We start from the raw sequence: 26852 nt of genomic DNA on the forward strand, positions 1-26852 counted from the left end.
ATATCATTTTGCTCAGGTTGCTATGCTCATCATAAGTACATGTAAATTTAATTGTTCATAAGAATGTAATAAGTACTTATATAAGTACCTGTGTAAGGACTTCATATGTAAGAGATATTTGTGCATGAAATAGCTCAGTCGTGGAATAAGTGTCATGAAGGAATAAATCTTAACTTCTAGAGTACCCCGTTCAAGAAAGAAGTGTTCCTGTAAAGTATAAGATACTCTGTATACGCACCGAAGTATCATCTCTGTGGTCATATGATGGAGTTGGAAAGTTGGAAAAGATGGAAGATCTGGGACGCGTGCCATTGAAAGATATTACTAATATTGAACTATGAGTGGAGGTAATGAATTAGCTACTTTGGCATATAGCGTATATGCATGTCCGGAAAGAATAAAGATATATCTTCTGTTTAGACTTGTAGCAGACTAAGGTTTTCAGAGGTGGTAATTTCTATAGCTCAAGAGATGATAAAATTCTTGGCAGGTCTGGCTACATAGTAAAGAAATGGTTTTCATTGACTGGTAAAGCATAAGATCAGGTTGGTGGACTGGATGCGAACATAGCTAGTAACTAAGGTACGAGATGAAACTGAATCTGACAGAAGTGACTATGATATTCCAGTACCACTTCCGCCTCCACCACCTTTAAAGAGTGTTAAAACTAACATAGGACTATGTAAGTACAAGTCCATGAATATGGACTACTGAAACTCTCTTATTATTATTTTATGGTAGCTTTAACCTTGTGGCTAAATACAATTATTTTGTGCACTATCGTTGAACTAGAGGGCAAATAGGCACATCGTTAAAGTAAACCCTCTATAACGGCTGCATGATGGATGATAACTTGTAAAGTACAATATTCTTGGTTTTGTTAAGGAATGCCAGAAGCTTGATTTTTCACTGACTTTATATTATTGGTATATTTCAGGATTCCAAAGACCATGAACACCTCCCTCACATGCAAACCATTAGTTACTTAGTTTAAGCAGTGATACAGTAAACAGACATATTTTGTATGCCGATAAGAATATTCACATTCAATGGAATTATTGTAGCTACGTTAGTGTTAACTATGTAGTTATTGTTACAGACTAACGTTGGCTCGTTCATTTTTTTGCCCAGGTGTGATAATGGTTGTTTCGAGAAAAATTGCTCTCAAGTACAATCGTACTAGGTGTAAGATTGTCTCACACTACTTTGAATTTAATATCCCATTAAGCAAGGTGTTTTGGTGACTTTGGACATTCAGAATGCCAAGGACAGTATATGAAGACACTTTCGTGAATTTTATGAATACCAAAACTTAGAGTGGTATGAAAGATAGTTAATACAGTAAGAGATGTAAAGAAAACGACATGATTCTTTTCATGAATAAAAATGTATGTTTTGCAACCACTACTTGAATACAAGCAGAACTACTGCTCAGATGCCTTGACAAACAGTGACAACAGGAACTTCTGTGACGCGCAGTACCCGGGTAAATGAAAATCAGTCAATGGTAAACATTGCAAAGTTTGTGGGCACACCTCCCATGTATTATGCCCCAAGGACACTCTCTATTACCTTGATCACACAATCAACATCATGGATTACGCGCAATCCTTCACTGCCGCATCAGTACTGAGATATGACCACGAGTATTGGAAAAAAACAAGCGGCGGACTCATTCGCATGGGGCAAGGTAGACCTCCATTTCTCACTGTATCATCTCGATAAACGAGACACTATTCATCAGGCAACACGAAACGCTTCAAAGAAAACCAAAAAGGCCGTCACTACGCCCCAAATGGCAAGAAGATCTGTTTCGACTACCAAAATCAAATAGGCTGCCAATGCTCTAGCTGTGGGTCTATAGCTGTTGTGTTTTCGGATGGGATTTCTACCTTTCAGGTGCTGGTTTTTGACTTTACGTTATTGACCCAACCATCCCAGCCCTGGGCAACTCCATGTCGCAACTTTGTTCGGCGATATTTGGAAAAGTTTCCATCCAAATTACAAATTGCCGACACTCATCGACAGCTATTAGGGAATCACCACGACAAGAAAATCGCTCAAAATTCACTTAAATATCAAGTTTTTTCTAGCTTTACCCAACATGACTACCCGAGACTGCCATAGTCTTCTGGACATTGCCAGTCTTACGTAACTGAAATCAAACTTTTACTTGGAATAAAAGGTCAGTCCTAGGATATGTGTTTTTTTATGGGACTCAGATGCCGGCCATCCATAATCTCTCAGTTTGTGTTTATAAGTTGAGAGGTCATCGCTACAAACGCTCATCTTGTCGCTTTGCACACTTGTGCATCGAGGAGGGCTGTCACAAAGACCACCCACAGTATCGCCACAAAGCGTTCTGGAACAACAACTCCAACAGCCCAGCATACGGTAGCTAGCTCTCTGACTGACTGCCTGACAACATGGGAAAATGAACTACAGAACGATATTGACCGCGACTTCCTTCTATACGGCATAACCTATGGCTTCGACATCATCGACCCTGGCACCCCCCCCCCGCCCCCCCCCCCCCCCACACACACACACAAAGTTGAAAAATTGAACTATGCTTCCTGCACTGATCTGGATTACCGCGACACGGTAGAGCAACAGATCGCTAATGAAATCACATCTGGACTACAGGATCACCACCAAACAACCTACCGCGAATCGTAAGCTGCCTCGTTGCCATACCCAAGAAAGACTCCAATAAAATTCGACTTATCCACGACTGCAGCCAACCCGCCGACAAAAGAGTCAACTAATACGCGTCGACCACTCAACTAAAATATGAAATGATAGATAACACTGTTGCAGCATGCAAACCGGGTGCTTTCCTGGCAAAAGTCAACGCCATGTGCCCATAAGTGCAGACTCCAAGTGGGCTACCGGTCTCTGTTACCAATTCGCAGGGCATCAATCATGGACGTTCATGGCTAACTCGAGACTGCCCTTTGGGACAGCAAAAAGCCCGGAAATTTTCACTGGCATTACTAGAAGTATCACTAGAATAGTCTGGTGCCGAAGCACAAAACCCCAAATTTTGGCCTTATAATGGTTCTTGGTGGTTTCTGTATCTTCAAAGCCTACTGAATCAGGATCTGCATGATGCCATCCTGGCACCCTTGGACATTTTAATATATTCAGATGGCCGCCAAGATGGCTGCCAAAACATGTAAATGTTAAAGGGATAGAAGCGGTAACTTTTGGCCATTTTTTCCGCCCGACTACATGATAAAAACCAAGCTAGATTATATCTATCCCTTCCTAATTGTCGATTGACAAGGAAATAAGTCGAAACTAACACCCGATTGTGAATAACGAACGGTAATAAAACCGAAGTTCGCGGCGCTTGTGTTTACAAAATGTTAGGCGATCACGTGGTATGGAGCACAAAGAGTGATGATATCACTAGCCACGCGAGAGCGGGATTTTAAACGTGATCACTGTAACAATGGAGACGGAGAGAGTCATATTTATATCCAACTTACGCACATGTGTATCTGTTTTGATTGTGATGTACGTCCACTGTTCGTTTGAATCTGGAGTGCTATTTGTTCAAACTCTTTTTTTCTGTTGCTTGAGTATGAGAATGCTTTTTACGTTTCAAGTGGTGATGCATTAGGTCAGAGTAAAAATGAGGTAATTTAGGCCCGATGCATTAGCCAGACCCGGCATCGGCAGTCGATGCATCGCCCAAGCCAGCGCCAGGGCCCAAAACGACTGTCACCGGTGTCAAAAAGCCTGGAAACGTCGAGCATTTTCCCACCAACTATTCATTACAAAAGTTAAAAACTAGTGCATTCATAATTCGGTCAGTTTGCTTTGTCGTTTATCGGCGAACAAGTCAACTAGTTCAATGTAAAGGTGACGATGCGATGCTGTACTTCAAGTTAACGGGATTGGGAACGGCTTACACTCGGGCCCACGGACACCAGTTGTGTAGGTACGTTTGACGTTGACCTACATGATCCGCAGGAATTAAGTGCTGAAATCACTAATGCATTCAAAACGTAAAAACAAAGACCCTGCCGCCAGCACGTCTGATTCTCTGGATTTATTTACTGGTTTACTAGACTTGGTTCAAGTGCGTGATTTGTGAACGTGTGAGTTGGGTGAACGCTTGAAATGCGATGATTTGTGTTCTGTTTTCATGTGAACGCGTTGAGTGGGGTGAACACGATACAGGGGAGGTTCACCCGGCACAAACTCACTACTGCTATAGCTGCACAGACTAAATAAAAACGCGTTCGATTGCTACGAAAATCTGATCTGGGCTGCCAAATTTACACGAGGAACTTTTGCAAATCATTTTATTTTTTTAAAATACACCGACTTGAACAAGTATCTGGTTTACCTTCGTCCTGTGACACCCTAATGGCTCAAACGGAGATTTAAGAGTGCATGGGAAGGCCATCTTGCCCGAGTTACAGGATTTGATTGTCGTGCATGGAAATCTTACTGCGTGGTCGAGATAAAGATACTGGCGATTTCCTCGTCACTCAGAGAGGTGGCGAAAAGTTTCGTTTCAGCTAGCTGTGGGTCCATAGCTGTGGTGTTTTCGGACGGGATTTCTGACTTTTACGTGCTGGTTTAAACTTTTAAGTTTTTAACCCCCGCCACCACAGCGGGGTTACTAACGTAAAAGTCAAAACGTTAACCAGCGTGTAAAAGTCAGAAATCCCGTCCGAAAACACCACAGCTCATGATGTATATGGACCCACAGCTAGCTGAAACAAAACTTTTCGCCACCTCTCTGAGTGACAAGGAAATCGCCAGTAACTGTATCCCGACCATGCAGTAAGATTTCCATGCACGACAATCGAATCCTGTAACTCAGGAAGATTGCCTTCCCAATCCTAAATCTCCATTTGAGCCATTAGGGTGTCACAAGACGAAGGTAACCAGAGACTTGTTCAAGTCGGTGTATTTTCAAAAATTAAAATGATTTGCAAAAGTTCCTCGTGTAAAATTTGGCAGCCCAGGTCAGATTTTCGTAGCGATCGAACGCGTTTTTATTTAGTCTGTGCAGCTATAGCAGTAGTGAGTCAGCGATCATGGGTTATGAAATGTATGGCAATGCTTTGTATTGTGTGAAGCATTAGATATCTCTCCAAGAAAAAAGAAGAATTGTATGGCGATGACAATATGGCGATAGTGCACAAGATGTCCAACCAGTGCCGTCGCACGAGGTGTGAGCAGCCGATGGTCAGTTGGGGAATGGAATTTTGAAAAACTAACGCCAGTAGCCTACGAAAATTCACCGATGAGAATATTGCTTATTGTGATGAATATGTGATTTTTTTCTGAACAACACCAAAACAAAATCCGGTTCTTTGACTTCCAGTTCTTGCATATTTCACAAAGTCCTAGTCAATGTTTTCGAGCCGTGCTTCTAGTTATTTCTCCTGTGGCATGTCGATATTCTGTTCGGATAAATCCTAGCTGTTCATCGTCTCACAATTTTACAATTTTCCAAAGACGAACGACAGAATGGCCGCCGACCGCGCCAGTCGACAGGACCACAATGTCTGAACAACATCTGAGAAATGGGTTGACCTTGAAATTTTGAGGTCAAAATTGGAGGCGTAATTTAACAGAATTGCTTTGGCGGTGAACTTCGCTATTTCGCGCCACGATCTTTTGAGTTTGGCGGGTTGATCTTTTCACTTGACAAGTTGAGCGACAGCTGGGAATATCTTGCGGTAAGACGTGCTCGAAAATTGAAAAATTGAGGAACAACAAATATAATGAAATACAACGTGTGAGCCTTGTTTCTCTGACCACAAAGATAACATCTCCCCTGAGAACTTAAAAGGAATTGACTGTTTTAAAGAAAAGCAGGTATAGTACTGATCACAGTTGATTTGCCAAAAAGTGTTCTATAATTTGAAAGTTGTATGTATACTAGACTTTCCATTTTGTTTTCATTTGTTGGAATGTAAAATGAATACATAAAACCATCCTGTGATATGTGAAACACTGGCTTAAATTTGAAAAATTGCACTGCTACTCCATTTGAACAAAAAAAAATGATGCAGGTCTGACAGTAGAAATAAAAAATGTTGTCTCTCTGACAAAAACAATAGTTCCCACACCCACTTCCTACATACCCCCTGAAATCAAATGGGTCTCCCCTTAGTATGCGCATGCGCTCATAACAAGTTAGCGTTGTTTTGCAAGGACTTTGAAAAATGAAACTGACGCCATCTTGTTTCTCGTTATGGTGCGAATTTTGACGTATTAAAGTTTTTAGCGTGTATTTGATGATGTTTTGTAAATATGAAGTTCACAGTGATGGTACTTTTGTTGCTGTCATGTATTTTTTGGCACAAAACGCTCCTTCGATAGGCTGAAAAATGATGGCGTCCGTACTCGGTACTCACCCAGTACCGGCGAATCCATTGCTTTAGCGAGGCAATCCCACCTGCGGCCTGTACTAATAGCTGGGTGAGAGCGAGGGAACGCTCTCTCCTTCTACGTCCATGTCATAACAAACTAGCGTCGTTTTATGTTGATGTACTGTCCTTTCTACACAGCGATAACTTTCAGTTTTCTGTTGCTTATTTTTGGTAATTTCGTCAGTTGTGCATTGATTTTGACATCATTGTTGACTTCGATCGCTAAACACAGTGTGTGCTTATGTTGACCGATGTACTAAGGAAGTACGCGCACTTCAGAATCACGGCATAATCTGACATGGCAATTTGGCAGGATCATCAGATCATACATGATCCGAGATTGCACTTTAGCACGGTCACGATAACTAATATCGTTTGTTTCACTGTTGTTTAATACCTATATTTCCACTAAAAGACCATTAGAATTTCCTCGTGGCTACTTGAAATCGTGCACTGGCATGCATGTAGTTGTCAACATCACTATGCTTGAATATAGTAGACTCTTACTATGAATATATCGACTGTCACTGCATATTGCATATGTGTGCATATTGCATATGTGTCACTCCGCATCATATCAAAAATGTAGTATTGCGACTTTTGAGCTGCCAGAAGCCAGAATTTACAGTTTACGAGAAAGTTATCTTACATGTAAAACTCAGTTCTACTGTGAACAAAATGCAAGCTATGTTGTATAACTATCGTGAATAGTATAATATTTTGTACCGACAAACTGTGGTCAGGATGATACTGTCCAATTTTAATATTTGTCACTTGGCACACACCAGATACTCATGACTGTAAAACAACATTTCCATATAAATTGTATATTCAGTTTTTATATTTAGTTTGCTTTTCACCATATTGTATTTCCTTCCCTGCACTACGTAATTCAAATTAAATATTGTTTTTGGCCTATACATGCTTGAGGGGTAAGCTTATTTAGTCTCATACATTAAAGATGCACTGTTGACCTACGGAGTCCAAACTTTTTATCATGTATTGTACATAGGTGTACACTCCAAATACTAAGTACAAGTGTGGTGAGTGTAACAAGCAAATGTGTTTTTAGTCAATGGCTCAAATTTATTTTCTATTTGATGGACAATAAATACATCTGTAATCATTGTCAACAATCCAGTTTAAGTAATTTGATGTTATTAATTTGATGTTTTTGGTGTTTGTTACTGTAAACCAAGTGACACATCAAAAACTTTAAAATGCTCTAAGAACAGCTTATTAAAATTCGTTCTTCCCAACGCAATGCATTCATTGTACTATATGGCAATTTCAAAACAAGAATAGGGTCACAGGATGATTTTATCATTAACGGTTCTACAGACTATCTACCTCTTGAGTTTATAGACTATCAAGCAGATAACTTTCATTTTTCCACGTAATTCGAAAGACAAAGTTATAAATGAAGCTGGAAAGTCTCTTTTGCAAATATGCAAGGGCTTTGAAGTGCATATTTTAAATGGTAGAATGTACGATGACAAAGCTGGAAATGTAACATGCGTGACTAACAATGGTTTGCAGCATAGTTGATTATGTCATTGCGTCTTCTGATCTCCTTCATTATGTTAATTATTTCAATATCATTCCAAGGGCTGAGCCGGATCATTTCCCTCTCACCTGTCATCTAGCTGGTTAGACAATCCTCATACAGAATATTCGAAAACAAGCTGCGAATACGGGGATCAATAACGTATCGTACGGTTGGTCAGAAAAATGTAGCACTTCATTCCGACAAAAGCTGGAATCTGCTGAGGTTCAGGTATTGTTACAAAGAGCCAGACGAGACGCATTTCAAACACCAGCGATGTAATTGCAAATTTGAATGAGGCTTTAAAGACAGCGGCTTCTGATGGCCGTTCCCATTGCAATAAAAACCCACAAAACCAACAGACCTGGTTTCATGAACCATGTCTGAATGTAAAAAAAGAAATGTACCAGAAATTGAAGTATTTCAGAAAAAAAAACATTTCAGCTATAGCTTTGTCGGCATATTTGGATATTAAAGTATTTTAAAAAACACTTTTAAGAAAGCCAAAGAAGAATACCAGAAAGCAATCAGAAACCAAGTACTTGATGCAGCCTCCAATAGTTCCAAAGATTTTTGTTCCATTATAAACAAGTCATCGTTGATGACACAGTCCCCACTTATTCATGGGTACTTTGACGACCAGTCCTCAGAGAGGATAGAGTCCTGTTCAAAAAATGGGTCTATATATGATTAAAAATTCTGCAATACAGATGGGGCTTTATGGCAAAGAATGAGTTTGTAGTACAGTAAATAATGGTTCAACTGTTGAATTGAACAAGTGTTCCAGGCAATTTATCAAAGTGTAATGTGTTTGTCTGGATGTTGTTTCTTTGCCAGTTTCAGCACAATGGTGTGTCGTGTAATTGGATCTATATCTGAAGGGGTGAAGTGCAAGGCATGGTCAAAATGTCATAAGTAGGACTACTGGTAGACCGATGCAACATAAACGTTGCTGAATAAGTCACATTATGTACCCTGTTACAGACTGTAGATCTAGACAGTAGTGCAAGTCTATGGACATGACATTCGACTTACCATTGAACTTGATGTCCATACAATATCAGGGAATGATGTGTAGTCAGAAAGGAGGAAATATTTGTTTCCATGGATGGTCATCAAGTTGGCTGCCTGGTCTTCACGCTGGCAGTTCAAAGACTGAATCCTGCCAGATGTTATTGGGAGACCACTTTTCCCAATAACTGGAGGACCCCATTTTCAGGGTCCATTATTGGAATCTGTCCGAGACCACTGGTGTTATTCTGATTTTAAGAGATCGAGTGTTGGTGTTCTGGATATTAATGTTGAATTGCCCCTGGAAGGAGTTTTAACTGAGTGGTCAGATGTTCAAGTAATAGAGCAAAACTAGTTGGAGGTAAATTTGTGTGCATTTGTAATGTTCTGTACACAAGTTTATGTCAGCTTTGAAGGGTTTAAAGCCAGGATTAAATTTAAAAATATCAGTATGCAAATTTCTTAAATGGATTGTTTTGATTGGTGAAATCTAAGTTATGTGTATACTTGTCAGTCAGTGGAAATTTTTTACCTTTTCATCCTGCCACCCCATTAATTTTCATCTCTAGACAACGAAGTTTACCATAGAAAAGTCATTGTCAATGACATAGTCCCAACTTGGTTATTGAATGTTGAAACTATTGACAGCAGTGATACTGACAATACTGTGGCCTGCTTTGTCTATGTTGGGTATGTTTCTTTAATATTTGTGTTGTGATTTGATATTTTCAGTCTGTAAAGCAGCACCATATTCAGTTGTGTAAATATGTAATGACAAAGTGATGATCTGTAAAGTAGACAGGGTATGAAAAGTGACTTGTATTATTATGATTTGTAATGACAAGGTCTAGAATGCCTGCTAGGTTGTGTGTAGATTCTGTAATGAGCTGATGTAAATTGTTGTCATGTATGAGCTGTGTCAATTTTTCATTGGGGTTATTCAGGTCAATGTTAAAGTCACCAGTAACAATAATTGTGTCGCAGTTGTTGTGTTTCATAATGGTTGTACATTCATTGAGCAACTGTACAAGGTTTTCCTTTACTACCATCCATGGTCTGTTTGGTGGAATGTACAGACAAACAATCAATGTTTTATCTGTTATAATAGCAACAGTTTCAATAAGACCAGCAAATGTGAAATTTTGTTTCACTGGTTTGGTACTGTAGATTGCACAACCATGCTGTGATGGGACTGAAAAGACTGTCATTTTGGGTAGTCCGTATTGACGAGGATCTGTTACGTGTGTTTCAGTGAGACAAATTATGTCCAGATGTTGGGTGAATGGATGTGTTTTCAAGTCTAAATGATGGGATTTCAAGGATCTAATGTTGATAAGGCCAATAGCTAGGTAGTGGTGATTTGGAAATTCTGTTTCAATTGGCCATTTATACTTCAGTTGCATGGTCTGCTGTAATCTTTCCATCTCTGACAAAGCAGACTTGTTTACTTTGATCTTGGTTTCATCAAATCCTATCAGTTGTAACCCTGATCTTGATTTAACACGACTGAACATTGTATACATTTGCCCTGGTTTGGGGGAACATGTGGAATTCATATTGCCAATCATGTATTCATATGTACTTCCTTGAGCTTTATGTACAGTCATTCCCCATGCAAGTGTCCCTGGATATTGAGTTCTTTCAACTTTGATTGAACGAGCGTTTTCCGAGTATGAAAATGTGTCAGTCACAGCAGTGATAGGTACAGAGTCAGGGTATTTGCTTTGTTTTTTAGCTTCTTTGACTGTGGCAGTTGAGTCAAATTTCACATAAATTATTCCTTTCATTGGATTACGTTGGTCAATTTCTATATGAGTAATTTCACCAGTAGCTCCATTGACAAGGCCATCTGACAGGTCTGTGTTTTTTGTATGCATATATCTGGCACCTACAGCAATTTTTATTTCATCTCGTAGACCAGCTGTCTCATGCGGACTTTTAGAAGTGACAATGACCTTTGCTCTCGATGTATGCAAGTCCTTTGTGGTGTCTTCTGCTGGAATTGTCAGCACTGTTAAACAAAGACTTTTCAGTTGTTTTTCATTATATTCCTCTACTTCTCTATTTGTTAAAAATAAAGAAACACAGTTCGCTGGGAGGTGAGAGTTAGTTTCAAGACTTTTTAATTGCTCCATATCAGTTTTAGTGTGTTGACCTAATCGTAGTCTGGATAGCATATTTGCAAATTCAGGATCACTTTGCTGTCTCACAATTTCATGTAATTCATGTACTTTGAAGAGTCTCTGCCATAGAGATCCTGCCAAAATGCTGAGGTCCTTTTTGTTTGATATCTGAAATACTGGCCTATCACCAACTGGGTTTAACTGTAATAAGTCACCAACAGCCAGTATAGAAACACCACCAAATGGACTGTTGTTTTCAAAGATGTCTTGTAATATCAAATTAAGTGTTGATAATGTTTGGGCACCAACCATTGATATTTCATCAATTATTATTATCTTCAATGCTGCATATTTGGCTCTTAATGAGTTCAAAATTTGGGCAGCTGGTTTATGATATTCACTTGATTCACCATGTTTTTTGCAAGGGATATGAAATGCACTGTGTAGAGTTGTTCCACCAATGTTCACTGCTGCTTTACCTGTTGATGCTGTCAAAATTATAGTAGGTGTGTCTGGACTTTCACCCTCACGACGTAGCTGGCGAATTGCACTTTGGAAAATGGCATGAACTGCATGGCTTTTACCTACTCCTGCACCGCCAGTAAGGAAGACATAAAAGGGATCAGGTAGTGAATTGCCTAGGATACTTGATATTCTATATGAAGTGCACCATGAAAAGATAAAATCATGTATCCTTCTCTGTTGGTCATTTAGACTTTGCACTATCTTGTAATATTTTACATCAGCTAGTATCTTTGCCTGTAATGTCAGTGAACGTTTAGAATTCATTGACGTGGGAACATTGATTGGGTCAACAGAAACTTGGTCTTCATCTAGGTTTGATGGGTCTAATAAATCATACTCTGCATCATCAGATATCTGTCTGTCTCTACATTGTTCAGCCTCTGGTGGTGCTACTGAATCCCATAGTTCTTCATCAATGTCATCAGGATCTGGTGCATTTTCATATGCATCTTGAACCTCATCATTACATGGTTCAAATTTCTTTATTGTATCCTGGATAGTGTCATGCACTTGTACAAACTTTGCTTCATAGCTGTTGTTAAGTTTCAGTTGTGATTCCTTTCGCCAAGGAAGGTATAAGATAAGTAATCTATGGTAATATTTTTCTGAATCCTTTTGCTTTGAGACATAATAGTATCGAATTACAATTTCCTTTTGTCGTTTATATATCCATCCAAGCCCTTGCAGGAGCTGCAACTTTGTACTTAATTTAGGCTTTGTGTTTTGTGCACTTTGTGCATCATCATGGTGGTCAAAGGTGTTATCTACAGAATCATCAAAATCAGACTTTTGTGCATATGAAGTACTGTACATTGATGCAAACTCAGCCAGAGACAGGTCATCCAACTGGTATGGCCTGGCTGCGTATTTATCTAGAATGCTTGGTACATAGACACTTTCATTATCATCATCCATTTCATCAAGTTCTGACACACTCTTTAACATTCTTGTTCTTTCTGCTTCATATCCTGTTGGTACATATTGAACTGTTGTGTTTGTCTGTCTCAGTGGTAAACCTACCAACCTTGCTATTGCTTCATGTTGTGACACTTCTCGACACCGTAAAAAAGTATTGCCAATACATTTAAGTTTGTCTGTTGTAGTGTTTGCTTCTTTGACTGCATTTCTCATAAGCTCTGACATTTCCCTTTCTGGTTTACACATGTATGAAGTAATGTATGCAATGCAGGCCCAAACATCAGTTATGTACTGTATATCCATGTTGGCTCGTAGAGCCTTGAGTATGTATGGATTGTATGGATTGATACTGGTCTCTGATGGCTTTCGTTTTAAAATGACTGATGTGCGTTTTAGTGACAAAGTTAATACTGAATGATAGTCTGTTTCAGAAACATTTGCCTCTTTGAGCAACTCACTCAAAGTAATCTCTGGTTGACTTTTTTCTAAAGTTTTCATAACTTTTGTCATGATCTTTTTAGCTTCTGAAATTGCTTCCTTTGATGTGTCTTTTCTAGCAATAAGAGTTTCTGGTGATGGTGGTTTTTTAAAGTGGAATCTACATTCTAGGCCTTTTCTCTTTTTACAAGTTCTGGTATGATGGTGTGTTTGACGTGATATGACTAGGTCATGAAGTACTGGATCAGTGTCTTTGTCAGGAATAGCACATGAGATATATTTGTCTATAAATGATATGACATCTTCATCAGTATCTTTATCCAGGATTGGTGCATTTAGGACATGAACAGCAGCATGGAAATGTTCAGTGCCTCTACTTTGCATTTCCTTTCTGATATCATAATTGAGAATTTGACCAATGGGATGTATACCACTTAAGATAATGTTTCTCCATACCTTTCCAAATATATAATCAATATGTCTGGCTGCTGTTACAGGATTTCTGGCTATCCAATTGCGTTTTGTCTGCCAGGTCATTTGCTCTATCTCCTCTAATGTAAAGTGTTCACCATACTGTGTTGCAATTACTTGTACCAATTCAGGCCAATGGAAGTCAGCAGCACTGCCAGACAAGAAAAATGTGTATGGTCCAAACTGTCTTATCTTTGCAATCATGTCTTGTTGCATCTCTTTCCAATATTGGGGTGTGCCACGGATTTTTTTAAAGGATGCAAACAATTCATCATTTTTCAACATTAATCTAACATTGTCAGGATTCTTCAACTTAGCAACATTTAAATCCCCCATTCTTGTTTTTTTGAGTTGCATAGTGATGCTATTCTTTACATCAACCATTTCTGCCCAGTGTAAACACTGAAAAGTATATTCAGTACTTTCTGCAAATCGTGGGTCATTTGAAAGTAACCTTGCATTAATGTACTTTTTAACAGTGATTCTTACATCTCTTTCTTCAGTGAATGTGTTAGTTCCTGATGGAAACAGTGTCGGAAATGTCATTGCTTCCCAGTCTTTTTCATAAAAGACATGTGTTGGTCTTTGTCCTTCCCCAGGTGCAAGGTGTAATATTTGATTTGTTTTGACATTTGGACCCTCCTTTGGGTAAAGGCATGTTGATGAATTAATAGTTTTCTTTAAACTAAGTTCCATTTTCACATGATCAGGATTATCATCATCGACTTCCTCTTCTGAATCTACTATAATATCAGCATCATGGTTTTGTAGTTTTGATAACTGCTGTGGTTGAATATTTATACTTCTTGCATTTGTTTTTATTTTATCATCAGTGTTACTTTGCTTACATGTCATACTTGTCAATTCAGCTTCAGTGGTTGCTTTCCACAATTCTGGATTTTCCATCTGACTGTTATCAGTCCATTGACTGTTTGTAATCACATTTTTATACAATGGATTATTCTTTTTCAAGTATTCTAAAGCTTCATTAACATTGTGGGGACGTATATATTGTTTTTTCACGGAATATTTATCTGATAACCGTCGTTTTAAGCTTAAAGCTATTATTTGGGACTCTGATGTCTGTCTTGGCAAAGTTGTAGCAGTTTTCTGTATGTTAGATGGTACAAGTACAACTTGACCACGGAGACCATGTTGACCACCAGTAGGCAAAGCAACAATCTTCATGAATGGTATAATTCTGGTAATCAACTGGCTCTCTAACTGACAAAGAAATGATAACTGTTTCAGTATTGGCTCAACTTCAAGGTTATTTGCAACAGCCTGTGCAGGCATACGATTTGATTGTAGAGACCGATGGCATGTTTTACAAAGCCACAGACTGCCATTTGATTTATGGTTTCGTACACATTGTTGTACTAAATTTGTATCTGTTTGTGAATAATTCTCTACCTTATAACAAATTACTGCAGACTTATACATGAACCTATTGCAACAATTGCATGAGTATGTTGGGCCTGATCTTATAGCTTGGAAAAATTCATCTAAAATAATTTCAAATGCTGGATGACAAGTTGATGCATTGGATTGAAAGTCAAGTAATGATTTCTGTCGTTCATCATTACACATAAATCTCCTTAGTTTCTTTCTCGCCTTGTCACATTCCTGTTCGAAATGCTTTTGGTTTTCTGTTCTATTGCTTCTCTCAGTCCTCATTCTAACTTTGTTTTGTTGCTTATCTTTCTCCTTGGCCAGTTCTGTTCTATTAATTCTTTCAGTCCTTATTCTAACTTTGTTTCTCTGATTATCTTTGTCCTTGGCAAGTTCTGTTCTATTAATTCTTTCAGTCCTCATTCTAACTTTGTTTTGTTGTTTATCTTTCTCCTTGGCAAGTTCTGTTCTATTAATTCTTGCACTCCTCATTCTAACTTTGTTTTGTTGTTTATCTTTCTCCTTGGCAAGTTCTGTTCTATTAATTCTTGCACTCCTCATTCTAACTTTGTTTTGTTGTTTATCTTTCTCCTTGGCAAGTTCTGTTCTATTAATTCTTTCAGTCCTCTTTCTAACTTTGTTTTGTTGTTTATCTTTCTCCTTGGCAAGTTCTGTTCTATTGCTTCTTTCAGTCCTCATTCTAACTTTGTTTTGTTGTTTATCTTTCTCCTTGGCAAGTTCTGTTCTATTAATTCTTTCACTCCTCATTCTAACTTTGTTTTGTTGTTTATCTTTCTCCTTGGTCAGTTCTGTTCTATTAATTCTTTCAGTTCTCTTTCTAACTTTGTTTTGTTGTTTATCTTTCTCCTTGGCAAGTTCTGTTCTATTAATTCTTTCAGTTCTCTTTCTAACTTTGTTTTGTTGTTTATCTATCTCCTTGGCAAGTTCTGTTCTATTAATTCTTGCACTCCTCATTCTAACTTTGTTTTGTTGTTTATCTTTCTCCTTGGCAAGTTCTGTTCTATTAATTCTTTCAGTCCTCATTCTAACTTTGTTTTGTTGTTTATCTATCTCCTTGGCAAGTTCTGTTCTATTAATTCTTGCACTTCTCATTCTAACTTTGTTTTGTTGTTTATCTGTCTCTTTGGCAAGTTCTGTTTTGTGTCTTCGCTCTTTATGTTTTCTAAGTCTGTCCATTTGCTTTTCTTTACCTGCTTCTTTTTTGAATTTTCTGTCCTTCAACTTTCTGATTCTATCCTGTTCTTTGGTGTTCTCTCTGTCTAATTCTGATCTGCCTTGTCTGATGACACTCATCCTTGTCCTTGCATTCTGTTTTCTCAACTGCTGCTTTTCCCTTTTCGATAGTTTTCTTTGGGTACATGTTGTCTTTTGACTTAGCATATGTTGATCTTGGAGCACTTTTTGTGATGTAAAGTAGTTTTGAAGGGTGTTTGATTTATGATCTCTGATCTGTGTGACAACTTGGTAATGATTGGCATTGCAGTGTTGCAAATAGATTGATTTTTTCTCAACACCAATATGAGGGTCAACCATTTGGCCAGAATACTTCAGCCAGCGTTTGTCAATCATGTATGTGTAAATGTTTGTATTCAGAAAATGGGATGTGGCAACAATTTCTACTTCACTAGCATATTTGCCAAGCTTGGCAATCTCACTTTGTAGCAAATATTGTTCAATAGTTTGTCCTTGAGTTCGTAGTATCTTTTCAAATTTGAATTTATTCCCTTTCAAATGTTCAACTATCTTTAATCTTATCAGACCATGATATTTTTCATTTCCAGCAACTAAATATGAGATAGCTCTGAAAAAGCAATTACCATCACCAATCAGATCTTTCGTCAATGGAACTCCCAGTGGAAAACCTTGGCCTTGAAAATGAACAGCATACTTCGGTGGAGTGATCTGAAATAATGATGCTTTTGCAGTTTGCCATGTGAAATCAGTTGGGTTGTAGGTGTACTTTGATGTTACAGTTTCAGAAGTGATATGGCAATAGTCATCATCAGTTACTGAGGTAGTGATCCTTGTTTCAGTTTCTACTTTTGGGGTTGAAGGTTGACAGGTTTTTATGAATTTTGTAGGTTCTCTCTCTTCTAGAGTACTCTTACGCTTATTGCTTTTCAAATCATCTGAGTTGATATGAGATGGGAATGCTGAAGTATTAATACTACATTCATCAGGCAAGTCATAGAAATTGTGACATGTGTTTTGTGGTGTGTAGAGTAACACGGGGTGATTTCAAATTGTACAGTTTTAAGGGCTTTTCTGTCAATGCACAAACTAAATGTTGTAGATGTTTACAAAGGTCAGCAATCGAATCAACAGTAACTAAAACTGCATGGCCATCAGAATGTGCGTACCCTTTATCATTTCTACTGTGGGAATCAAACACATGGAATTGACCATTCATTTTAAATAACGCCATCCCATATTGCTCAATAATCAGAATTGCTTGTGAAGAAATTTCAAAGGCAGTTTGGAGTGCATTGTCTAATTTGTGTACAATGTTATCAGGGCTGACAGAATCACCAAGGTATCCAAACAGGGAAAAGCATGGATTGCAAGTGAAATACTGACATTTCAGTCTGAAGTTAACATTCAAATCTGTTACCTGTAAATACGGGCATGAATCTTTACTGTTTCTGTTGGGTATACTTTATCATACAATGCTTTGCCCATATCAAGGATTGAATCAATAACTGCACTGTTCCAGTCTGGCATTCCAAGAATCTGAGAGTAAGCCAATGCTACCAGACTGTTAGTCATACATGTGCTGGTGCCAGTTGCACTTAATAAATACTTAAAGGAACCTTGATGGAAATTACCTGTAATTACTCTCTTGGTGGGATATGAAAGTACTGTGGTTGGAAAGACAGGACCTGGATTTGTTTCAATGTCACCACCTAACATGAGAAGCTGCTTCAAATAATGGTTACATAAATAAATTTGAATGATCCAGCTCAGAGAAAAGTACATGAATCTGGCCATTTTAAATTCCTGTTTGAAGTGTACACTATGGAAACCACCTATTGCAAGTCGGTACTGTTGCAGAGAGATGTCCATAATACTTGGTTTATTGGACTCACAAAATGAGATATCCCTTTGAAGTTTGGTGCTGAAAGTATCACACAAAAAAATGTTTGCGTAATTGAGGTGGTTAGAATAGGAAGTGTTCAACAGTGTAACAGGTTTATGAATCTACAAATTGAGAAAAGGTTTGTTTAGCAAAGTATCTTTAAATATACTTTGGAAACTAAATTGTTTCAAAGCCAGTAGTTTTTGTTTCAAATTAGTACAATTTCTTGTAACTTCAAAGGGCAATATTCTGCTACCAATAGTTCGCTATTGTAGAAGTCCACTGATTAGTATGCCGTTTAACTACAGTATATCAGTTATGTTCAAGTTCTGTAAGTCATGTTCAAGTTCTGTAAATAGGTATTGTCTTTGTGATTCTAGTATCAGCTTCTGTATTGAATATTCCTGTAAGTATTCTGTATTGTGGTTCTATAATGGCCTATGTTAAGGCCAGCAGCTAGGATGGTTATGCTTTCCAACCTCTGCTAAATTCCCAAACACACACTTCGAGTGGGAGTACTCCGCACGAGTATATATCAGGTATGTTCAAGGTCTGTATATGATATCGTATTTGTGCTTCTAGTATTAGATTCCGTATTGAATATTCCTGTAAGTATTTTGTATTTTGGTTCTATGATGGCCTATATTCAGGCCAGCAGCTAGGATGGTTATGCGTTCCAACCTCTGCTCAATTCCCAAATTGGGAGTACTCCGCACGAGTACCGTTAGTGACCCAGGCACTAACAAACTTCTTCTTTCGTATCTGAAAAAGAAATGAAAAGGGATTATTTCAGACATGAACATGAACATCACTGGTGTACATATTTAACACATGGCTTGTCACACATAATTCATGAAAATTAGAATACTGGATATAATTCATTAACAACTGTGATTTGTAAATGGTTCATTGGCATTGCTTACGTTGTGAACACTTTTAGTACATGTATTGTGAATTACAAAACTTCTCATCTGTCTGAGAGATGCTTTGAGGTATCAGAGACACCATCGGATTGAACTCATGTTACCAAATGTTACAATAAAAATACAAATTATTGCCACACCATAACTTCTTCCTTTGAAGTGATCTTTATACAATTAAAATCAAATCAAATTATTTATTATGAACAATTAACATATGCGAGAAAAGACTCTGTACTATAATTCATTCAGAAAATGCCCTCAGAGGTGATAAGGCAGCATCAAGTGGACTTCAGTCAATTTTCTGTATACCAACTTCTATGTGATCTTAAGAACATACAAGTGCTAGCAAACTTCAAAATTTTAGTATATCACTAACTGTATTTCGTCATTTTTGTTCACAAAACTGAAGGTAGATTTAGAATCGCCACTAAAGCACGCATACTTTACATTGTGTTCTAGCGTGGCGCGAGGCCATAGCCGGGAACATGCACACAACATGAGATGCACACATCGTACGTTGGGCTACCCACTGCGGGACGAACGTATGCCTGAATGTTTCGTATTCCGCGAAGCATATGTTCTACCTGATAGCGCTTTCGGCCGGTTGCTAGTGACGACAGCGAACATTGTATCAATTTATTTTCAATAGAATATCGATCGAAATCTGCTGGCGTACGGGTTCATGTGTCGAGGTCAAATCATTAATATGTCCACATAACCCCTATATATTGACTTAGATAGCATAAAATCAACGTATCAGTTGGTTTCTTGTACTTAGATTGAATCGTCGACACTTTTTTACAGTTTTGGCGATGCGTTCACATTTTGGCGCTCTTTGCAAGTTTCGCGCCATTGTGAGCTGAATATGACCTGCGAGTGAGCACGACAACAATGTATCAATTTCCGATAAAAGGATATCGATCGATAACGTTCACTGCACGATTACAGTGGAGAGTCTGCGCCCGTTCGCCTCCGTTCTGTGTTATTTTTCAAATTTACTGGAATTTCCATCGTTGATTTTCGCCAAAATTTGGTATAAATTACAACAACATGACATGCATTTGGTCTGTACATCTTACGAGACGCGTACTGATAAAAATGCGTCAATTTAAGGCCCGTGTTCTGCATAATACACGCCGTCAGCTCGCCAAATCATTGACGGCAACAGTATATTTCAGTGATCGGAATAAATAAAATTCAAATAAAACAATTTTCGTGAAAAAATTCAAAAATCTAAAACGATAGGAATTTTGTATATTAATCAAAGGATCACCATGTCAATTTTCATCATTATTCGTTCAAAATTGAGGAATTTGAACCGACGAGAAGTGTGCAATCTGTTCGGTATATTACACGCCATTGTTTTCTACGGGAAATCAAGCTTATTCGCCGCGTCGTAAAATGAAAAATATATCTGAAAAAACCCATTGGTTTAACTTTTTCATTTCGCGGTAATTTCTTACCATATTTGAAATAGCACATCTCATGAAGGTTAACTAAAACTCTATCGTTTTACTTTTTTGAGTTTCCCTCTTATTTTTATGAAATGACGAGTTAACGATCGTTTGGCTGTTGACTGTGTTTTCACCTATTTTTGCATATGAATAATTATCACATATGTATTTTCATAATTCCTTCATGAAATTATTGCCAAAATATCATAATGGAAAGGTCAACATATAAGGAAATTGAATCTGCAACTCTTCAATCAATATTAAGCTGTGCAGCGTGGAAATTTGGCGAAATGTAATACATAGCGTCAAAGGCGGATTTGACTCACTGTACGCGTACACGACGTATGTGCGGCGAAAAGTGACACGCTAATATGAAACAAAATGGGGGGCCTTTGGCCCCGCAGTGACCCTAATTCATATTTTTCCCTGTATATTGATTTTGGAAATTGAACATTTCTTCGATAAAGTACGGCTTTTTGTCACCAATGTCATCTTCATATGCCAAGTAATTACAATTCTGAATCTTACCAAGTAATTACAATTCTGAATCTGGCAATTCTAAAACCACCATAAAAATGCCGTACGGAAAACGTGGGGCCCGTTACAGGATATTTGACCTGTGCTAGTATCGGCACTCAAGACGCCGCAACCGCCGGAGTTTCAAGTTTAACGTGCCATAACTGCGTAATGACGGAAAATGCCACAACAATTTTTTTCTACATTTTCTGAGATTTACTAAACAACATCTATGCAAATTAATTCGGTGTTTCATGCTTGCTTATTTTTTTTATCAAGGGAAATGTAAGACAGGGTAGGGTAGTGATTTCCCACTGTGTCATGTACGTAACGTCACTGAAAACCCTAACCCTATATTTAGACAGCAGTTTTTGAAACGAGTTCTACATGTTTACGTTTACTCTACATATATACACAGCATTTGCTGGGAAAAAATCGAAACAAGGATGACGAAACGTTTTGGCCTGCGGTCCCGAAACGACTCGGGCCGGAAATGGAGCGGCCGAAACGATCAGTGAGTTAGTATCACACCACATCATCGCCATTTTGAGATCCACGGCCGCCGGCCACGCACAATATGTATCGAATATCGTGTTAAGTTTGAGAAAACGTGGCACGTTGCTTCCCAAGTTCGGCGATTACAAAAATACTGCGAATGTTCACATCGTGGACATCATAAATTTAACGATACCACTAAAATGCTTTGTCAACATTATTCAAAATCAGACACGCTACTCTAGCCGTTCAAGATGCACTCTGCACCGACTGTAGTCAGTCCGGGTCAGCTCCAAATTGGAGACTCATTATGATAATGTATTCCGGCATTCAGCCAATCAGGTCACGCTGGGTCACAAATTACCCACCAAGTGTGATCGGCAGATTTGGGCCGCTTATTAAGCCCCTGTCTTGTGAATTTCGACGAATTTCGACAGTCAACATAATCCACGTGTTCTGCAGAAGGTCATGTCCAACAAGGAGTCCGATTAGTGAACAAATATTCGAAATATTGACGATTCATTTCTACCCCCAGTTATCGATTTCGCTCAAGTACCGAGAATCATTTTGTGGATGTTCGTCATCTCTATTAGAAATACTGTTATAAAGGTTATTTGTGTAGGTACGCGTATAACATTTTGCAAGGAAGAAGAGCAATGTCAGAGCTTTAAAACGATACCTGTTTTGTAGTTGTCAAGCGCAGACTAAAAATGGTACGCGATTTTGAAAATGTGTTGACAGAGTGGCCACACAACTGTTCCCCATACGGTAGAATTTGTATCGCTGCCATCACCGATACAAATGGGGTATTCTGAACGATCTGTGTAGGTACACGATTTATATTTCGCAGGACTTCAAGCCAGAGTCTAGGAATCACAGCGATATATGGGGTTTGGTTGTCTTAGCCAGAATAAAACTGGTACGCGCTTTTGAAATTGTGTTTTGACAGAGTGGCCACACAACTGTTTGACATTATGACAGAATACGGCGCGGGAGTTCGACACAGTATGGCGTACGTAACGAAGGACGCATGTGGAGGTTGCCAGGAAATACAATTTTTACTGATGGCGCGCTGGCCGCTGATTGGCTAATGAGAGTGGGGAAATATTATGGTATAGCGCTCCAATTTTGGAGCTGACCCGGACTGGTAGTAGTTGTACATTACATAAACATACACAATGCACATGACACAAATGGAGTAGCAACACATCGTACGAGCCACATCGTACTTTGTCACTTTCAGATAACGCCTTCTTTTATCGCCATAATCAAATTATCCATTACACACCTACCGTACACACATTAATGAATGATCCGTAACTATACGTACCTGTTGTTGATAGCGAATCGCGTCAAAAATCGTAGACAAATTGACGGCTCCGTGCATGAATGTGTGAACACGCTCATAACGTAACGGCTTTATTGAAAACGGATTCACATTCGCACTAAGATCCAGCAAATTTCATCGTTGCATTACAAGAAATTTCTCGGCATAAAAGGCGGCTGATATCTAAGTAGTGCATTTTTATTGAAATAGTACAATCATAGACACTCGAAAAAGGAACATTTTACACTACTGTGTCTAATATTTTTAACAGTTTTTGATCTGCCATGAAGAAAGTACCGTTAAGCAAAATTCAGATTCGGATTCGGGGTTATTTCGCTGCGAACTTCAAGAGCTGAGTTTGCGGTCAATTTTTATTCAATACCACAAAAACAACATGCAAAAAATTATGCACTTACTTACCACATTTTGCCCGGTAAAAGTACAAGATCTGTCATATTTTAGCTCATTTTTTATTAATTAAAACACCATTAATAGTATCATTAACACCATACATGGCTGTCTGGCAGCCATATAAGATCACATTGCAAAAGTAACGTTATATCCAAACTAAAGTTACAGTGTGTTGTTCTTGTGCCATGTTTGAAAGGAAATGGCCAAAAACTGTCTGACTATTGGCTGTGTACATCAAATACAGAAAACAAAATGGCCGCCACACGGCCATATTGGATCATATCACAAAACAAATTGACGTGCATAAGCTTATGTATGACATAAGGAGTAATCCTTGTACCGAGTTTGAATGAAATCGCTCGAGGCATCTCTGAGATATCTGCGTGAACGAACGGACGGACGCACGCACGCACGGATGGACGCACGCACGGACGCACACACGCACGGATATGACCAAGCCTATAAGTCCCCCCGGACGGTGTCCGTGGGGACTAAAAAAGTTGTCAAACGAGGGGATAATACATCCGTTGATATCGACATTCAATCTTGGTATAAGCATTTGCACAATTTGTTCAACAATATTTAGTGTTCTGAGAATGATAACATCTTTCTGAATAGTGTGAAAGAAGAAGTGAATGACTACATACTAAGTAACCAAGGTGACTTGGATAATGACTTAGATAATGGCAATGTTGATTTCAGTGATTTTATTGACTCAAGAAATACAGAGGAAGAAGTTCTATTTAGTCTTGCTACGTTAAAAAATGGAATATCTGCCGTACCTTATTGAGTTCCAAATGAATTCTTTAAATTCTCCTCTGATGTTATCGTGCCAATCTTAGTTGAACTGTTCAATTTTATCATGGATTCTGGGTGTTTTCCCTTCTGAGTGGACCACAGCTGTTATCATTCCTTTGTTTAAAAAAGGTGACAAATCTGATGTTAACAACTACAGGGGAATAAAACTTTTAAACACTCTGGGAACAATTTTCACCGCCATTCTAAACCGTCGACTTTGCAATTGGTCTGAGGCTACAAATGTACTCTCTGACTGCCAGGCCGGATTTCGTAAAGACCATAGCACTTTAGATAATATTTTTGTACTAGAAGCAATTATTCAGAAATATCTAAGTTTCAGACACGGAAAACATTACGGCATTTTTGTGGATTTCTCAAAGGGATTTCTCAAAGGCATTTATTTGATAGGGTAAATCATGCTCTCTTACTGTATAAATTGAAATGTCTTGGTGTGAATGGAAAGATGTACAGAATTTTACGCTCCATGTATAGTGATTTGAAAGGCTGTGTCAGATTCAGAAATGTTACTTCAGATTATTTTAAATGTCCATCAGGTGTTAGACAAAGGTGCATACTGTTTTCTTTCTTTATTGAGAAGCTTAATTCCACGATTTCAAATATTGACAGAATGGGCATACAACTCACGCAAGACATTTATGACCATTTTTGCTTGCTCTATGCTGATGACATCGTAATTTTTGCCGATTCTGTCCGTAATTTACAAGCACTCATAGACTTGCTGTCCCAATTCTGCAAAAAATGGTGTATGTCTGTCACCCTTGAGACATCTAAGATTGTCATTTTCCACAAAGGGGGACACCAAACGGCTCACGAAAATTGGCTTTTCGACAATTCCAAAATTGAGGTTGTTTCTCACTATAAATATTTGGGCCTGCTTTTGTCATCTCGTAACATCTGGTCTAAAGCAGCTTCAACATTGGCAGGACAAGCTTACAAATCCCTTATCCAGTTCTTAGTGCCTGTCATAGAATTGGGCAGTTCCCATTTAAGGGTCATTTCAAAATTTTCGATCCTTTTTTATGCCAATTTTATGTTATAGACCTGAGGTATGGTGATTGCAATATTATGATCTAATCAAAAGAATTCAAAGAAAGTGGTGTCGACATTTACTATCAGTCAGTAAGACTATGATAACCGGGCAGTGGTCGGAGAAAGTGGACGCCTTCCTATTTTCGTTTCTACTATCAAACCCTGTATTAGTTATTGGTTAAAGTTGCTGCACATGTCTCCTGACAGACTGCCTCGTCAGACATATGTCATATTATTTAACCTTGATTTTACACTCTTTTTAGTCCCTGCGGACGAAGTCCGGTGGGGTCTTATAGATTGGGTCCCGTCCGTCCGTGCGTCCGTCCGTCCGTCCTCAGCTGTTTCTCAGACACTGCTGAACCAATTTTGTTCAAACTTGGCACAAAGGCATAGCACTATGACCTACAGATGCACATTGATTTATTTTGCGATACGATCCAATATGGCCGCAAGGTTGCCATATTTTTGCGATTTTTCATGTCTTTGAACCATAACTCAAACATCCTTGAACCGATTCTGTTCAAACTTGGCACAAAGGCATAGCACTATGACCTACAGATGCACATCGATTTATTTTGCGATACGATCCAATATGGCCGCAAGGTTGCCATTTTTTGCGATTTTTCATGTCTTTGAACCATAACTCAAACATCCTTGTACAGATTCTGTTCAAACTTGGCACAAAGGCATAACACTATGGCGTACATATGCATGTCGAATTATATTGCGATACGATTTAATAGGGCGTGAGACGGCCATTTTGTTTGCAATTTTTCATGTCTTTGAACCATTAACTCAAATATCCTTGAACCGATTCTGTTCAAACTTGGCACAAAGGCATAACACTATGGCCTACATATGCATGTCGAATTATATTGCGATACGATCCAATATGGGCGTGCAGGCGGTCATTTTGTTGCAATTTTTTCCTTGTCTTTGAACCATATACTCAAACATCCTTGAACCGATTTTGTTCAAACATGGCACAAAGGCAAAGCACTATGGCATACATATGCATGTATCAATTAACCTTGCGATAGGAGCCAATATGGCTGCAGTACTGCCTTTTTGTTGGAATTTTGCATGTCTTTGAATCTTAATTCAAAGGTCATTACACCGATTCTGTAAAAACTTGGCACAGAGATCATGCACTATGGCATACATATACATGTCAATGTACTTCGTGATATGTTCCAATATGGTTGCCAGATTGTCATTTTTGGATTTCTTCATGTCTTTGAGGCTTAATCATATGCAAATATTCCTTATCCAATGTTGTTGAGACTTGGTACAAAGATAAAGTACTATGGCATACATATGCATGTCTACTAATTTTGTGCTATGATCCATATGGTCAATAGACAGCCATTTGATTTCAATTTTGGTGTGATTTTTTATGTCTTTGAAACATAAACATAGGTCACTGTCCTTCGATGGACTGACTTTGTTTAAACGTGATATGGCTGCATTCTTGTGCACATTAATTTTGTTTCATTATATGATCCGAAATGGCTGATTACAACAACATACCCGATCCCATACCATTTCTAAAATTCCACCAAAACCATGTGTATAGTATGTGCCATCATGACACTAGAGGCAGGGAGGGCATCATTATGTGTTATGTAATCAAAAGTTCCTTCAGTGGTCATTACCGGCAGAGATGGGTCAATTTTATTGAACGTTCCTCTGATTACTTTATTATGCAAGTCACAGGCCTGTGGCCCCCGTTGCATCAATGTCATTCACAGCTACCTAGACCACAGCTACCTAGACACCAAAGATTATAACAAAATGGACAAGCGGGGACTGTGTCATCAACGACGACTTGTTCGATTGTAGAGTAGTTCCTCTGGGATTTGATAAATTTGCGTGAAAAGTAGCAAACAGGAAGATCTATCCCGTCACTATCCTCTTGAAATAAAACAGCACCAGCAGCTGTATCACTAGCAT

The 26852-nt window shown here is 38.5% G+C and overlaps 1 protein-coding gene across 1 annotated transcript; it reads right to left on the minus strand.

The window, feature by feature from the left end:
• Positions 1-9713: 9713 nt before the first annotated feature.
• Positions 9714-15320, minus strand: LOC139126948 (uncharacterized). Its single transcript, XM_070692869.1, has one exon. It carries the CDS (start codon positions 15318-15320, stop codon positions 9714-9716), a length of 5607 nt encoding a protein of 1868 aa, XP_070548970.1.
• Positions 15321-26852: the final 11532 nt, after the last annotated feature.

Source organism: Ptychodera flava, unplaced genomic scaffold (genome assembly GCF_041260155.1).
Source record: "Ptychodera flava strain L36383 unplaced genomic scaffold, AS_Pfla_20210202 Scaffold_28__1_contigs__length_4768798_pilon, whole genome shotgun sequence".
NCBI lineage: Eukaryota > Metazoa > Hemichordata > Enteropneusta > Ptychoderidae > Ptychodera > Ptychodera flava.